At 48.9% G+C, this 14,599-nt stretch overlaps 1 protein-coding gene across 2 annotated transcripts in view; it reads right to left on the bottom strand.

The window, feature by feature from the left end:
• SFXN4 (sideroflexin 4) overlaps positions 1-14,599 on the bottom strand; it is a 21,984-nt gene extending 7,385 nt beyond the window's left edge. Inside the window, exons 1-12 of one of the 2 annotated variants that reach the window (XM_037059658.1) lie at positions 14,421-14,599; positions 12,963-13,028; positions 11,085-11,159; positions 10,239-10,265; positions 10,100-10,154; positions 8,885-8,910; positions 8,089-8,142; positions 7,951-8,007; positions 7,759-7,824; positions 6,870-6,948; positions 5,928-6,043; positions 197-282 (exon numbers count right to left, since the gene is read on the bottom strand). In XM_037059658.1, the coding sequence (XP_036915553.1) occupies positions 197-282; positions 5,928-6,043; positions 6,870-6,948; positions 7,759-7,824; positions 7,951-8,007; positions 8,089-8,142; positions 8,885-8,910; positions 10,100-10,154; positions 10,239-10,265; positions 11,085-11,159; positions 12,963-13,028; positions 14,421-14,459 (746 nt within the window). In that variant the 5' untranslated portion in view covers positions 14,460-14,599. The remainder of the gene's footprint in view (positions 1-196; positions 283-5,927; positions 6,044-6,869; positions 6,949-7,758; positions 7,825-7,950; positions 8,008-8,088; positions 8,143-8,884; positions 8,911-10,099; positions 10,155-10,238; positions 10,266-11,084; positions 11,160-12,962; positions 13,029-14,420) is intronic. The other variant, XM_037059660.1, reaches the window with a different exon arrangement.

Here is a 14,599-nt window from a genome sequence, read left to right as displayed (position 1 = left end):
ACCGAGGACAGCGCCTGGGCTGCCCGCCAGGTTTGCTGGCACGGGCACATCTGGATGTGCCCTGCCCCGCGTTAATCCTGCCGTCTCAACTGTGATGACAGCGTTTGGTAGGAAGACCACGGAAGCACCATCTTCCTATCCTGCCCGCCAGGTTCAGGCTTGACAGGTTTTTGTAAGGATTTTGACGGCGTCTTACCGTTTATAAAAGTGTGAGAAGACTTCAGGAATCAAAGCTGAGGTGCCAAACAGCACGGCTCTGGATATGGCTGTGTCTTTAACGGCCTGGTAGAAAGGGGAAGAAGGCAGCTGAGGACGCGGAGTGAGATGATTTCCAGGCGCCCTGTAATTCACGGCAGAGACCAGCAAAGAGCAACTCTCTCCTTCCCACTTAAAAAAAAAACAACGTGCCAGGAAAGAGGTGGGGGCAGCCCTGACATGCACGTGTATGGAGGGCGCTGGGGCCGGTGCCAGGAGTGACGGAAGATTCACGCCCCACCCCCCGACTCTGCAATGGGCTCCATCGGTCCGCCAACCACTCCAAATAAAATATTAAGTAAAGACAGTTGACAGACAAATCCTCTGTTAGAACCAAATGGCAGGCCCCTTGGCAGAAATGCTGGGTTTTGCCAGTAAGGACCAAGCTATGTTCTGCTTTAGATCCAGGACTCTGCCACTGGTCTCCCTATCCCGAACAGCTCCCCTGTTATTCCTACCCCTTCCACTGGGGGAATGCTCCAAAAGCCAGGTCAGAGTGCTCTAGCACGGGGCCACACCCACAGGGAACATGCACGAGTCTGCCTGCACACACCCATCTTCTGTTTGTGCAATTAAAAGTGTGCTATGGTGTCCTGGTTGGTGTGGCTCAATGGACTGAGCACTGGACTGCAAAGCAAAAGATCGCCAGTTTGATTCCCAGTCCAGGGATGTGTCTCAGTTGTGGGCCACGTCACCAGTAGGGGGCACGTGAGACGCAACCACACATTGATGTTTCCCTTTCTCCCTCCTTTCCCCTTGATCTAAAAATGAATAAATAAAACCTTAAAAAAATAATAAAAGTGTGCTATGCAATTTTATGTTGCACAAACATGTATGTAAAGTGTACGACATTCTGTCACCTTTTCTATTACATAAATCATGTAGTGAACATTTCAAGGTATAACTTACTGTATGCGCTTTATGCACAAAATCCTGTGTACTCAGGACAATGTAAGAGACTTTCAAGGGGAATTATGGGCACAGATGACACTACATTAACTTCAGAACCCAGACCCCGGGTAAGACACGGCTCCACATACAGCACCGCTTGGTGCAACACAAAGAGGCAGACGGGCCCCCTCCCTTCCCCCACCCCCCTCTGTCCCACTTCCACTCCCCAGGGCTGCACCTGCTGTCTGCCTGTCACACAAATACTCGGCTTGTCTGACCCCTCTGCAGGGCATGCCTCTCCCCGATGATGACAGAGGGAGCCAGGGAGGGTGGCTCTTAAAATAAACTTTCAGAAACATTACATAAAACTGCTCCAGGTCAGGAAGAGAAAAGTGACTGTGAGCATGGTGTGTTTCGACGTCCGTGGGGCAAGGCCGGGCCCACCTCCCCGTGTCCCCCGTGCACGGGGAAGACACTCCACACAAGACAGCCGTCATTTGGAAGTACTGGGAGACCAGTTCCAGTTTGCAGCACAGTGGCTTCCAAGGCCAGGCAAGGGGAAACAACATGGACTAAGCTCCTGAGATCTGACCGAAGGTGCCCTATTACAATCAGATATTGCTGGTTACGCAGTTTCTGAAATTTTAGCCAAAGAAAATAAACCTTTCGGTGACAGGGACGTGATAAAAGAAGGCTTATGCTTACGCACAGTTGCAGACACTTTATTCTCAAGAGAAAGATAAACTTATTTTTTTTAAAGCAGACCATCAAACCCTTCTTTTACCCTAAGTTGGCATTCGTGCAAAAAAATGAGGTTCCTCCTGGTGAGATGGACTAGATACCGAGAGAGATAGCAGGGCCCGAGGTGCCTCCCCGCTGGGAGGCCCAGCGCTCCTGGCCCCTGGAGAGAAGGGGTTCGGACTGGTGAGGGTGTCTGGACCCCAGCGCAGTGCCTGGTGCGCCAGAGGTGCTGAGGAACTGGGTATTAAACATTTGCTCTCTCTTCAGCTGTAGGAAGAGTTCCTGACATCACCAACACCCTGCAGTTAAAACAGAGTTAAAGAGCCCTGGCCAGTATGGCTCAGTCGGTTGGAGCATCGACCTGTACAAAAATCGCAGGTTCCATTCTTGGTCTGGGCACATACCGAGATTGTGGGTTCGATGCCCAGTTGGGAAGCCTATGAGAGGCAACCGATGGATGTTTCTCTCTCACACCGATATTTCTTTTGTCTCTCTCCCTACCACTTTCCTCTCTTTCTAAAAGCAATGAAAAAATGTGCTCAAGTAAAAATAAAAAAGGATAAAAGAATACTGAGTTAAAGAGAAACGCAAACATATAAGATCTGTCTGGAAAAAGTCCAGCCACTGTTGATATAATGAGAACAGTTTGCATGACACTGATGTAACCTGGCAGCCACAGACAGTGGACTGGAATGCTCATGCGTGAACAATGACAACCTCACTGTACTAGTCAGTGGGGGCAGTAGACACCGTTGAGTGAGCATGTGTACTGTGTGGCTGTCACATTCAAAACGACGGAGCAATCCGAGAAATGAATCTGCATCAAATTTTGTGTTAAGTTTGAACATTCCTCCACAGAAACTCCTGGGATGACTCAGAAGGCTGCAGCTACAGACAACTGGTGATGGATTGGCAGCTTCATCACAACAACACACCCACTCATGCGTCACGTCTCACGCAGAGTTTTTGGTGCAACATCAAATCACCCAGTGACTCAACCCCTCTAGAGCCCAGATTTGGTGCCCTGCAAGTTCTGGCTTTTTTCTAAAACCATCTTTGAAAGGGAAGCGATTTTAGATCATCAATGAGATTAAAGAAAACACAACAGGGCAGATGATGGTGACTGGGAGAACTGTGTGAGGTCTCAAGGGGCCTCCTTTGAAGGGGACATAGGGGACACTGTCCTATGTACAATGTTTCTTGTATCTTGTACCTTCTTCGATAAATGTCTCTATTTTTCATAGCACATGGCTGGGTACTTTCTGAACAGACCTCGTATGTCCAGAGAGTTGCACGTGAACACTCAAAGCAGCACTGTTTATAATGGCTCCAAACTGGATACAACCCAGTATCTACTGCCTGGAGAATGGAAAGGCTAAAACGTGGTCCACACGTACCCTGGAACACTGCTCAGCAACAGAAAGCCGGATGAACTGTGGATGAACCTCAAAGGTCAGAGATGCTGGACACGGAAAACTAATGCGCACTTCATTTACGTGAAATTTCTGGGAAAGGCCCTACTGTGAGGACATAACGCAGACCAGCATGTCCTTGGCATTATGGGTGGAAGGGGGGAGTCACTGACCATCCCAAGGGAAATTTGTAAGATCATGAAAATGTTCTAAAATTAGACCAGAGTGATGGCTGTACAATGGCTTTAATGTATTAAAATTCATCAAACCATAGTCTTTTTTTTTTAAGAGAAGTTTTAAACTTTTTAGAGAGAAGGGAAGGGAGGGAGAAAAACACAAATCAGTTGCCTCTCACCACCCCCAACCAGGGGGGCCCTGGCCCGCAACCCAGGCATGTGCCCTGACCAGGGATCGAACTGGCGACCTTTTGGTTTGCAGGCTGGCGTTGAAACCATTGAGCCACACCAGCCAGGGCCCAACTAGAGTCTTACAATAAACTTCATAGTATGTACATTACACCTCAATAAAGCTGTTAAAAACACCTCTTCAGAGTGGTTTCTTAGGCACAGAACCTTCACTTTGAAAATGAAGTATTTTATTTCCGGCAGAAGTTTCCCTCCTTGATACTGGCAATTACCACATTCCCGCTGTAATTCGTGTAGAAAGGTAGCCATTATGTTGAGACATGCTAATTTGAGGGACTGGTAGAGACACGGCAGCACGTGACGGATGGCTGATAATCAGCTCTGTGAATCACTGCTGGAATTCAGAGCAACGCGTCTCCCGAGCCAGACAATGATGCGTTTCCTGACCGAATGCGCGCCCTCTTTCCCCAGCTCCTCTGCCGCCCACATGTGGGGCGAAAGGCTGTCCAGCAGGCCCTTCTCCTGCTTTGTATCGGGCTGCTTCATGTTGCTTTTCACACCATTTGCAAACAACTGCTTCACATTACAATTCTTCAGCTGAAGTCACTGCCCAGGGACCCCTAAAAGATCTCATTTGTTAAAAAAAAAATCTTTCTTACGAAGTCCATACCCAAAATAAAACTACCATGGGCTTCTGGAGATCCTTAGAACTGAATGTACACAAAAGTCAGTGTGGAAATGAGCAAAAGAATAAGCTACTTAATAATAAAAACTATTCACAATTGAGGACTTTTTAAAGGGTTTTGGGCCACAGCATTGGATAGTCTAAGGCCACCCTTGACAGCAAATCAGGCCTGAAAGATGAAGAAATCTGCTGTGAGTGGGAGGTTCTTGGGATTGCAGAGAGGGCGTCCCCTGACTTCCACAGTACAGAGCAGGATGCGAGGGCGGATGCTAAGCTCGCAGAACACGATCTCACATTCGCTCTGACTGCTGTGGCTTAGCTGGTGGGGCTTAGCCGGTGGGGCGTTGTCCCACAAAGCGATTCCCACTCAGGGCACATGCCTGGGTCGAGGGCAGGTTCAGGCCCCAGCTGGAGTACAGGGGGCACCTGATCAGGGGGCACCTGTTTCTCTCTCACATCGACGTTTCTCTCCCCTTCTTTTTCCCTCCCTCCCTTTCTAAAACTAAATTTTTTTTAAAAAATCTCACACTCCGAGAGGCCTAGCATTTGGCAGACACCCATCTGTAACAGTCACTCTTATGGGTCCACCTGGAGAGCCCACGGCTCCCACTTAATCAAATGTGAATCGAGCTGTTGCCGTGGGGCTGCTCTGTAATCGGCTGACTTTAAGTAAAGCAGCTCACCCCGCCCCCCCCCAGTATGGATGGGCCTCCCCCAATCAGTTGAAGGCTTTAAGAGCAAAACCTGAGGTTCCCAAAGAATAACTTCTGCTTCAAGACTGTAGCACCAGCTTCTGAGTTTCCAGCCTGTAGGCCTGCCCTACGTATTCCCAGCAATACAACTGCACAGCCAGTTACTAAAAAGAAATCTCACCAAGTATCTGTATGTAGACAGACAGACAGACAGAAATCCTATTGGTTCTGTTTCTCCGGAGAACCCATACTAATACATAATCATTTTTCCCTAATTTTTATTTATTTATTTATAGTGAAAGGAGAAAGAAGGGAGAAAGAGAGGGAGAAAAACATCAATGTGTGAGAGATACATCGATTGGTTGCCTCTCACACACCCCTAAGTGGGGACCTGGCCCACACCCAGGCATGTGCCCTGACTGGGAATCAAACTGGCAGTCTTTTGGTTCACAGACTGGCACTCAATCCACTGAGCCACACCAGCCAGGGCACGATCTTTTGCTTTATTTTTTTACCATCACATGAGGACACACTTACTAATTTTAGAGAGAGTGGAAGGGAGGGGGAGAGAAAGGGGGAGAGAAACATCAATCAGTGGCCTCTCTCATGCAACCCTACCAGGGAATGAATACGCAACCTAGGTATGTGCCCTGACCGAGAATTGAACTCGTGACCTTTTGGTTTATAGGACAACACTCCAACCAACTGAACACGGGCCAGGGCTAATGCACAATCTTCCACATCAGAGTGCATGACATACAATCTCTCTCAGCATGAAGGAAGATAGGATAAGTAAAGTCAGATGGGAAATGTGAACCCGTTACCAGCTCTCAAACAGAAAATTCAATTCTTTGCCCAAAAGGTAAGCACCACTGCATCCCCCTACCTTTGTCCCGGCTTTTCTGGAATAGCCTATGACCTTGCCTTCCTTGTCCATGACCTCAATCCCTCGCGTGGTCTCCAAACTTCGGGACGCAAGAACATTCAATGCACTGACGTGGGCTGTGGATTAAAGAACACAACACGACAGAGAGATGAGCTTCAGTCCAGTGAGAAGACATCTTTTCTGGGGTCAAGTCTCTTTCTCCAATGGCTGTGCTTCCCCCCAGTGGTCACCTGACTTGTGCTGGGCCAACCAGGCTGTGTGTCCTGGGCTGCTGAGCTGGGTCAGTCTCAGATCGACTCCGACCCAGCCCTGGGTTCCAGCAGTCCAGAAAGTCTAGCCCAGCTCCCTGACAGGATTCCAGGAGAAACCCCAGGCCCCCTGAAATATACCCCTCTTTTTGCTTAAACCACTTTGTCCAGGTTTCTGTAACGATTTCCCAAATTTTACCATTAACTTTCTGCCAACTCTTCAAAGTACTGATTCCCAAACCCAAATCTGCAGCGTGAATTAGCGAACCTGTAGACTAGCAAACTTAAAATAGTTGGTTAATATCTGTGCCACTCCCTGGGGTTAGATCTCTGCTGTTTCCCTGCAACCCGAGAAAAGTTACTTGATCTCCCCCTGCCTCAGTCTCTTCATCTGTAAATATTGCCCACCCATAAACTGCTGTCAGGGTCACGCGAAACAATGCATGTAGGGAGCTCGTACAGACAGTCTTTAAAACGTAATCTGTGTTTCCAGGTTTGTGCTCATCCTTTGACAACTAAAGGGGTGTCTATGCATAAATGTCATCTCTTCAGTCAAAGATCTGATCTGGGCCTGGGGGCACCCGCCAGCTGCAAATGGTGGCTGTGCTCAGCCACTGTGCCGCCTCGGGCCCCGAGTGTCCCTGGAGATGGGGAAAGGCCCGAAGACCACAAAGACTCCATGCTTCCTGCTTACCGAGAATGATGACAGGCAAGGTTCTTCTTAGCAAAATGTTTTTCAGCTCATACTTTATTAGGAGTAAATGAGGGAATAACTAGAAAGGAAAAGAGAAAAATCCTTATTGTATGGGGCCAAAAATCAGCTGAACACACACGACAGCGGGGAACTAGCATCAACCTCATTCCTAACATGGGTCAGACCATGGCCAGGGCACTCCATGTATTTTTATGTTTTATTTATTCTTAAAGATTTTATTGACTTATTTTTAGAGCGAGGGAGAAAGAGAGAGAAGGAAATATTGATGTGTGAGAGATACATTGATCAGTTGCCTCTCCCACACCCCCATCTGGGGACCTGGCCCACAACCCAGGCATGTGCCCTGACTGGGAATTGAACCGGTGACTTTTGGGTTCCCAGGCCAGCACTCGATCCACTGAGCCACACCAGCCAGGGCTTGTTGTGTATGTCTGAATCCATGCAGCACTAAGCTGTTCTCCTTATGATCAGAGGGATGTGTGGAGGTTTCAAGAAAAGGACATTAACTTTTCCAGAGTCACTGTGCTATTTAGGAATTAGGCCAGGATATAAACCTAGGCTTATCTGACTCTAAAGTCTATATTTTTAGTCATTACCATATCCTGACACCCAACGCAATATACAACATGTACACCATGTTTATGGAGCATAAACTAATTTTAAAAAAAAACAGCATATGCCTAGAAACTCAGAACACTCACATAATTATATGCTGGTGATAGGATTGCAGGTGGCTTTATTCCCTTCTTTATGTCTTAGGCATAGTTTAGAATTGTTTAAAATGGGATATAGATTTGCAATCAGGATAAAGTTTTTATTTTATTCTGAGGAACAAAAAAAAAAAAGGAAAGAACTTTAAAATACCTACTGCAAAAAAGGTTGTAGAAGCAACCGCTCCCGTCCCTAGTAATGCACTCTCATATGGTTGACGATTCTAGGGAGAAACAACAGCATCTATTTAGCCGACAGCCCAGTTTTACCCAGGGAAGACAATGAAAACAAAAACTCACTCCCAAAGATACAATACGAAATTGCGAGCCCGGGCCTCCGCAGCACTCACGTAACTGGCGTTTCCGTTGATGATGTTGAACGCTGCGCTGTAGCTGCAGAGAGACAGCTGCGGAAAACAGAGGCGAACAGGTTACACGTGGGTTTCAAGAGCACAACTCAGCCATCACGAAATCAAAATCATTGCTACCTGAGGTAAAATCATGGACTTTAGGCTTTTCCCCGGCACCAGGGACAAAAACACCTTTAAAGGAAAAAAAAAACAAAAAACAGTTACAGTGTTTCGAAGGAATGAGAGCTTGCAAGAGCACAGAAGTCCCTGGGGGAGATGCTGGACGGGGCCTCTAGGAGCAGGGAGAGAGGAGCAGGGACAAAGAGAGGGAGGCGTGAGGCAGGGACCACCGGTCCAGGGAACAGTGAAACTGAACGAGCACCACCTGGACACTGAGGACACCTGGGGTCCCTCGGGGGTCCATCTCTGAGACCAGCAACTGGGCAGGGCAGCTGAGACGGATGCACTTCAAGGGGACACAGACACAGGGCAGGCGTGGAAGACGGGCGGGGACATGCTGTCACTTTGTGAGAGCACCCAGGGGGAGCCACCTCGGGCTGGGGCCTCCTGGGGGCAAGTCCAGGTCCCAGTGAGGGCCTGTGTCAGGGTGACTTGCCTGGGGAGAAAAGGTAAAGGGCCACTCTGTGGGCTTGTGGCATCTTAACTGTGGCTTTCCTCCCAGCATGCTTTGGGCTTAGCAGGTGGTCAAAGGACTGCCCTGTGGTGCGCTAGATGCCTGACTGGGTAGGTGGGGGCAAGGTGTGGGTGGGGTATATGAAGAGCAGTCAAGGGTCGGAGGTAAGGAATCCATTACTGCCTATCAGGTAGTCACGGGACAGGGGTTGGAGTGGGAACCCAGGAGATGAGTAGACATCTTCCTAACCTCCCAGGCTGCCTCCCCCGCTGACACAATGGCAAGGAGGGGCTTACTCACCATGGGCGTCGTGAAAGGCAGGAGAGCTGGGGCAGAGAAGAGAGTCAGTGACCGCAGAGAGGCCAGAGGGGTTACCCCATTCCCCCACAACCCCTTCTGTAGCCCCCGCAATACATGGACATCAAAGGATATTTTTTACTCCTTCTTTCAATTTTCCTAATAAAAACAACTACACGAACACGGCAAAAATGTAAATCAGTGCAGTACAGAAAGACCTAACGAGGCTCCCACCCACCAGGTCTCCATCACAGAAGGCGAGCAGTGTTAACGGGCACCTGCTCGTCCCACCACGTGACTTTAATACATCTGCGACACTGTGATTTATCACACAAAGTGTGAAGTCGCCCTCCTTCCCCTCTCCTAGCACAAAAGATCCTGCAATGCTCAGAATTTCCAGAGTGAGAAGAAGGCAGTCTGGTGAGCATGCCCCTTCCACCCCACTGGAGCTTGTGGTAATGAGGTGACTTTAGGGAAGTCCCTAAGGCTGGGGGCTGGTTGCCAGGGCAACCAACCAAGTGATGAAGAGGGCTGGACCTTTCAGCACCACTCCCCCAACCTCCAACTCAAGGGAGGAGAGAGGGGCTGGAAGTTTAGCTAATCATCAATCGCCAATGATTTCACCAGCCAGGACAAATAATAAAGCCTCCATTTAAAAAGACTAACAGACCCTGGCTGGTGTAGCTCAGTGGCTTGAGCGCAGGCTGCGAACCAAAGGGTCGTCAGTTCGATTCCCAGTCAGGGCACAAGCTTGGGTTGCAGGCCAGGTCCCCAGTGGGGGCCATGTGAGAGACAACCACACATTGATGTTTCTCTCTTTCTCCCTCCCTTCCCCTCTACCTAAAATAAATAAATAAAATCTTCAAACATCTTCAAACAGAAATAGAAAGGCTGACAGAGGTCTGGAGACCTTCTGGGTTGATAAACACATGGAGGTGCCGGAGGGTGGCAGCCTGGTGAGGGTGGCAGCCTGGTGAGGGCACAGAAGCTTCTGGCACCAGGCCGGTGCCCTCACCCCTCACTCCCAAAGCCAAGATCTTTCCACAGCCCCGGACGCTGCTCTCCCCACACCCTTCAAACACTCTTTCTAAGCTGTGGTTTCCAGACTCATTGTCAGAAATCCTCCTCAGAGAAGAAGTTAAAACAAGGCAGGCAGAGTTCTGTGGCTCTTCGCATCACACCCGCCCAACCCACTTCTGAAGGTCAGCATCGGCTCACCTGCAGGCCGGAAAGGGACAGGGATCAGTTTGCTGTCGTCGGGGTGCACGGCTGACTGCCAACAGGGAAGCACACGGTTAGTGAGATGTTGGTTCTGTTATTTTAGGAGGCTAAAAACTCAGAAGGGGCTGAAATTTACCAGACTTCTCTTCCAAGCTTCGTGTATCTAAAAGGAGAAAAAAACAAGCCATAGCTTTTCAAGGTGGCTTGGCTGCAAACCAACCTCTCCAGGCTCATTTCTGATGCTGCCTTTGCTCCACCTTTCCGGGGGTTAAGGGCACACCTGCCAAATACCAGATGGACAGACAAATCAAAATAAACAAGTCAAACGAACAAATGAACTAACAACAGCCAGAGAGGTGATCCACATAGCGAAAATGACCTAAACATTAAAAAGCCCCAAGGCTCTGACCTTGGAGAACTCAAGGCCAACACCTAGCCTATCCCTCGGCAGGCTGTGTGTAGACAACACGCCATTACCCAAGTCACTTCCAACAGAGCCAGCCTGGGAGCCCAGAGGCCCCAACAGGTTCTTAGAAAACTCCTGTTAAATCTACGAGCTTTCCACAGGCTGCCTCAGGGGACTGATGTTTGTAGGCTCTGCACAGCCCCATGCTCAGGTGGGAACGGAGTCCTGTCCCGGATCACCACCTCTAACAGGAAATGGGTTCGGATTTCTGAGGCCTGCCCGAATCCTGGAATTCGCCATAGGGCTACAGGAGTCAGCTATAGAGCACCCCCACTAATACCCACTGCACAGGAAAACCCTATGATTTTCTCCTTATTACTAGTTTCTATTCCTGGGACCTACTACTAAACTGGTTCATGGGAAGGAATTCTAACTACAACCAAAAAAACTGACCCACTTTTGAAAAGCAGGTCCCTTATTTTCAATGGCAAAGCTCCACCAGGTTTCAGACCATCTGAAGGCAGATTCACCAAGGACCAGTCTTGAACCAGGTGCACCAGGGCACTTGATACATACCTTTTGGTCCTCCAGGTCATGAATAGCTGCATCTCCATTTGTTAACAATAGTTGCCTTGATTTCTCTATTTTTCCCTAAAATCAGATATAAAGGTATCAAGCCATTAGCTCAACATCGCTCAGGTTTATCCACAGATTTAAAAATGACATGCTTATCACACCTGATTTCAGGGGGACATGCAGTCAAGGCTTTCTACCTCTTGGGAGTTTCCATGAGGACATTGCCATGTGTCGTCGATCAGACCTCCTAGTAGCTGAGCCCGCTGGTGCTGTCCTCTCCCTGTTCTCTGATGTCAACCATCTCAGTAAATGATACCACCATCTACTTGTCTAGGCAAGTCAGAAACTGGAAGTCCCTTCTCTCACTCACTCCCTCATCTAGTCAGTTCAGTCTTATTTCCTCTCTTTTTTACTTAATTAAGGGGAAAACTTACATGCAGAGAAATACAAAGAAGCCCTGACTGGTGTGGCTCAGTTGGGAGGGTATCATCCCACAAACCAAAAGGCCACTGGTTCAATTCCTGGTCAGGGCACATGCCTGGGTTGTGGGTTCGGTCCCCTGTCGGGGACAACTCATCAATGTTTCTCTCTCACGTTGATGTTTTTCTCTTACTCCCTCCCTTCTCCTCTAACAATAAAGAAATAAAATCTTAAAAAAATTTAAAAAGCAAATACAAAGAACAATTACATATTTATAATTCCCCTCACCCAGAATTAACAACTGTAAACATTCAGTTATATTGGCTTCTAATTTTCCCCCCCAAAAGATCCAGCACCCCAGTTTCATTTTCTTCCCCATCCTATTGGAGGTGACCACTATTATGAGTTCAAGATATACATTTCCAGTCCTTTTTTCTTACTCATACGCACATGAATACATGTATCCATAAATAAATATGAAGTGTTGGATTTTTTATAATTTGCATAAATACACTATTTATGCATCTTTCTTTTCTACTAAACATTACAGATACCATGTTTTCCTATTTAACATCAAATATATTGTATGTTTCTACTTTACATGTGTTGATCCCTAGATCATCACTTTTAACAAGTAATCAATATTCCACTGTATGAATATACCACGTTATATTTTTCCACTAACAGGCACTCAAATTGTTTCCTGTTTTTCTCTATTATGAATAAGGCTAAATGGACCACCTAGAGCACAGGGTGGGCATGCCCCTTCGGGGCTGGACCTCAAGGGTCCTTGCTGGTAACAGGACCTCTCTTCCACATCCCTCAGCCACAGCTGGTTCAAACCCTCATTTTTCATTTGGAATCTCTGCCATCCTGTGAGCTGACCGCCTCACTTACAGTCTGGATCCCTCTGGTCACAACACACGGTGACCAAAGGAACCCTCTGTCACAGAAACAGTACCCTGTGGCCCCAGTGCACACTCGTCTGGTCTGAATGACACACAAGGACCTTCAAGAACTGCCTGGATCCCCCTCACGAAAAGCCCCAGGGACTGGGTGACCTGCTCTCCGCCCCTGGGCTTTGCTTACAGTGCCCCCTCCCTCTCAGCCCCCCTTCAACACTCCCCTTCAATCCCCTGTGACACCCCACCCTTCGATCCCTAGGTCAGGGTAGGTGACAAGCGCGGCCCATCTGTCTTCCATTCCCAGGGAGGTTAGTCTGATCCCCCCTAAATCTCCAGCACCTGGCCTAAGGCTCGGGAGGACCAGTTCCCTGTCTGTCCACTTTCACTTGCCGCCCTTCAGGTCTCGCAAGCTCACCGGAGGGAATAAAAGCATGCCAATGGGCGTGTGTGGGTTCTGGTATTTCGCCTACTTTCAAAAGAGATGCCCAGACTTTCCGTTTCAGAATAAAACGTAAAATTCATGATCTCTGAAAACAAGCAAAAAAATACTTACAACTGAAATGACCAAATTTGTAGGATCCAGTAACTCTGTCCACTGAAGAAACCTCTGAATAAAAGACTTAGGAGGGGGAAAGCACCCAAGAGGTTAACAGAGCAGAACAACACAGATACATGGTACTAAGAATTGCTAACATTATTTTTGAGAACCTAGTGGGGATGTCTGCCTGCAGCACATCCTAAAACCCCCATCCTCCAGGTGCAGCTTGGACAGCGAGCTGAAGGGAACCCAGTCAGAAAAAGACCCAGCAGGCTGGGCTCTGAGCCACCCCACTGCCAAACTGCTGTGCCGGGCCCTGGCTGGCAGAGCTCAGTGGATTGAGCATGGGCTGCGCACCAAAGGGTCGCCAGTTCGATTCCCAGTCAAGGCACATGCCTGGGTTGCGGACCAGGTCCCCAATAGGGGACACAGAAAAGGCAACTGAGGCACCCGCACATTGATATTTCTCTCCTTCTCTTCCCCCCTCTCTAAAAATGAATAAATAAAATCTTTTTAAAAGATTGCTCTGCAGGAATTAAACGACTGACAGGTGGAGAAAGAAGGCATGTTTTGCTCCATAGAGTCCCCAGACTTCTCGGAGGTTCCTGTTTTGAATTCTGGCTCCGCGGGGACAACTCGGGCTCCCTGTCCCTATTTCCCCAGCTAAAAACAACAACAACAACAACAAAACAGGCTGGGCCCTACTTGAGGTAAATACATGCTGAAGAACACCCTAGAACTGTGACGCCCAATTAGCCACACGTGGCTTTGGAATCCTTGATACATGGCCAGGCCAAATCGAGATGCACTGTATGTATAAAACACACACCAGATTTCAAGACACAACCGTAATTCGAAAAAAGGACGTAAAATATCTCACTAATAACTTTATATAGATTGCAATTTGAAAAGTTAATATTTTGCATGTACTGGGTTAAATACAACATATTAAAATTAACCGGATGTTTCCTTTTGCCTTCTGTAACTTGGCTACCAGAAAACTTTAAATATCTGCGTGGCTCCCATCATGCTGCTATTGGACAGCGCCCACCCAGACAGTGCGTGGAGGCGGGGCCTGCGGGACCCGCCTCACAGTGTGAGTGACCCAGCCTCCCGAGGTTGGGAGAATGGGGGCTCCCGGGAGGACCGGTTCCTCTCCAACCTGGGGCAACCCGACACTCAGCAACAGCTTAGGCAGCAGTGGGCAGACATCTGCGAAAGGAGACCGACTCCTCATTTAGGGAGATCTGCAAAGTGATGACCCTTCCTAGCCAGGCCTGGGGCAGAAGTTGCATTCGGGTACCAGCCCTGGATGTTGGCCTCCGGCAAGCCAGGGTTTCCCTTAGGTCCCCTCCCAGGGTCTGAGGTGGGGAGGCGGGTAATGCGACCACGTGGCCTGCCCAAGGTCACGCGGGCTAGCCGGCGACTCCACGCGTCGCGCCCCTCCCCCAGCCGTGCGGTCCCGGGCCGTACTTGGCGTTCCGAGATCCAGAAGCGCACGTTGGGCTCCATGCGTCTGACTGTGCTGCTGCGCCCCCGGAGCCGTGTGCCGCCGGGCTTCCTTCTACTGCTTCTTTTCCTAGGAATCTACGTGATGGCTGGAGAGGCCTCCGCCAAGCCGGGCGCGGGGGAGGAGCCAGGCAGCGTGCTCC

Source organism: Sturnira hondurensis, unplaced genomic scaffold, assembly GCF_014824575.4.
Source record: "Sturnira hondurensis isolate 20B ecotype Veracruz unplaced genomic scaffold, ASM1482457v3 Scaffold0011253, whole genome shotgun sequence".
Classification (NCBI taxonomy): domain Eukaryota; kingdom Metazoa; phylum Chordata; class Mammalia; order Chiroptera; family Phyllostomidae; genus Sturnira; species Sturnira hondurensis.
This window is presented reverse-complemented; position numbering and strand designations above follow the sequence as displayed.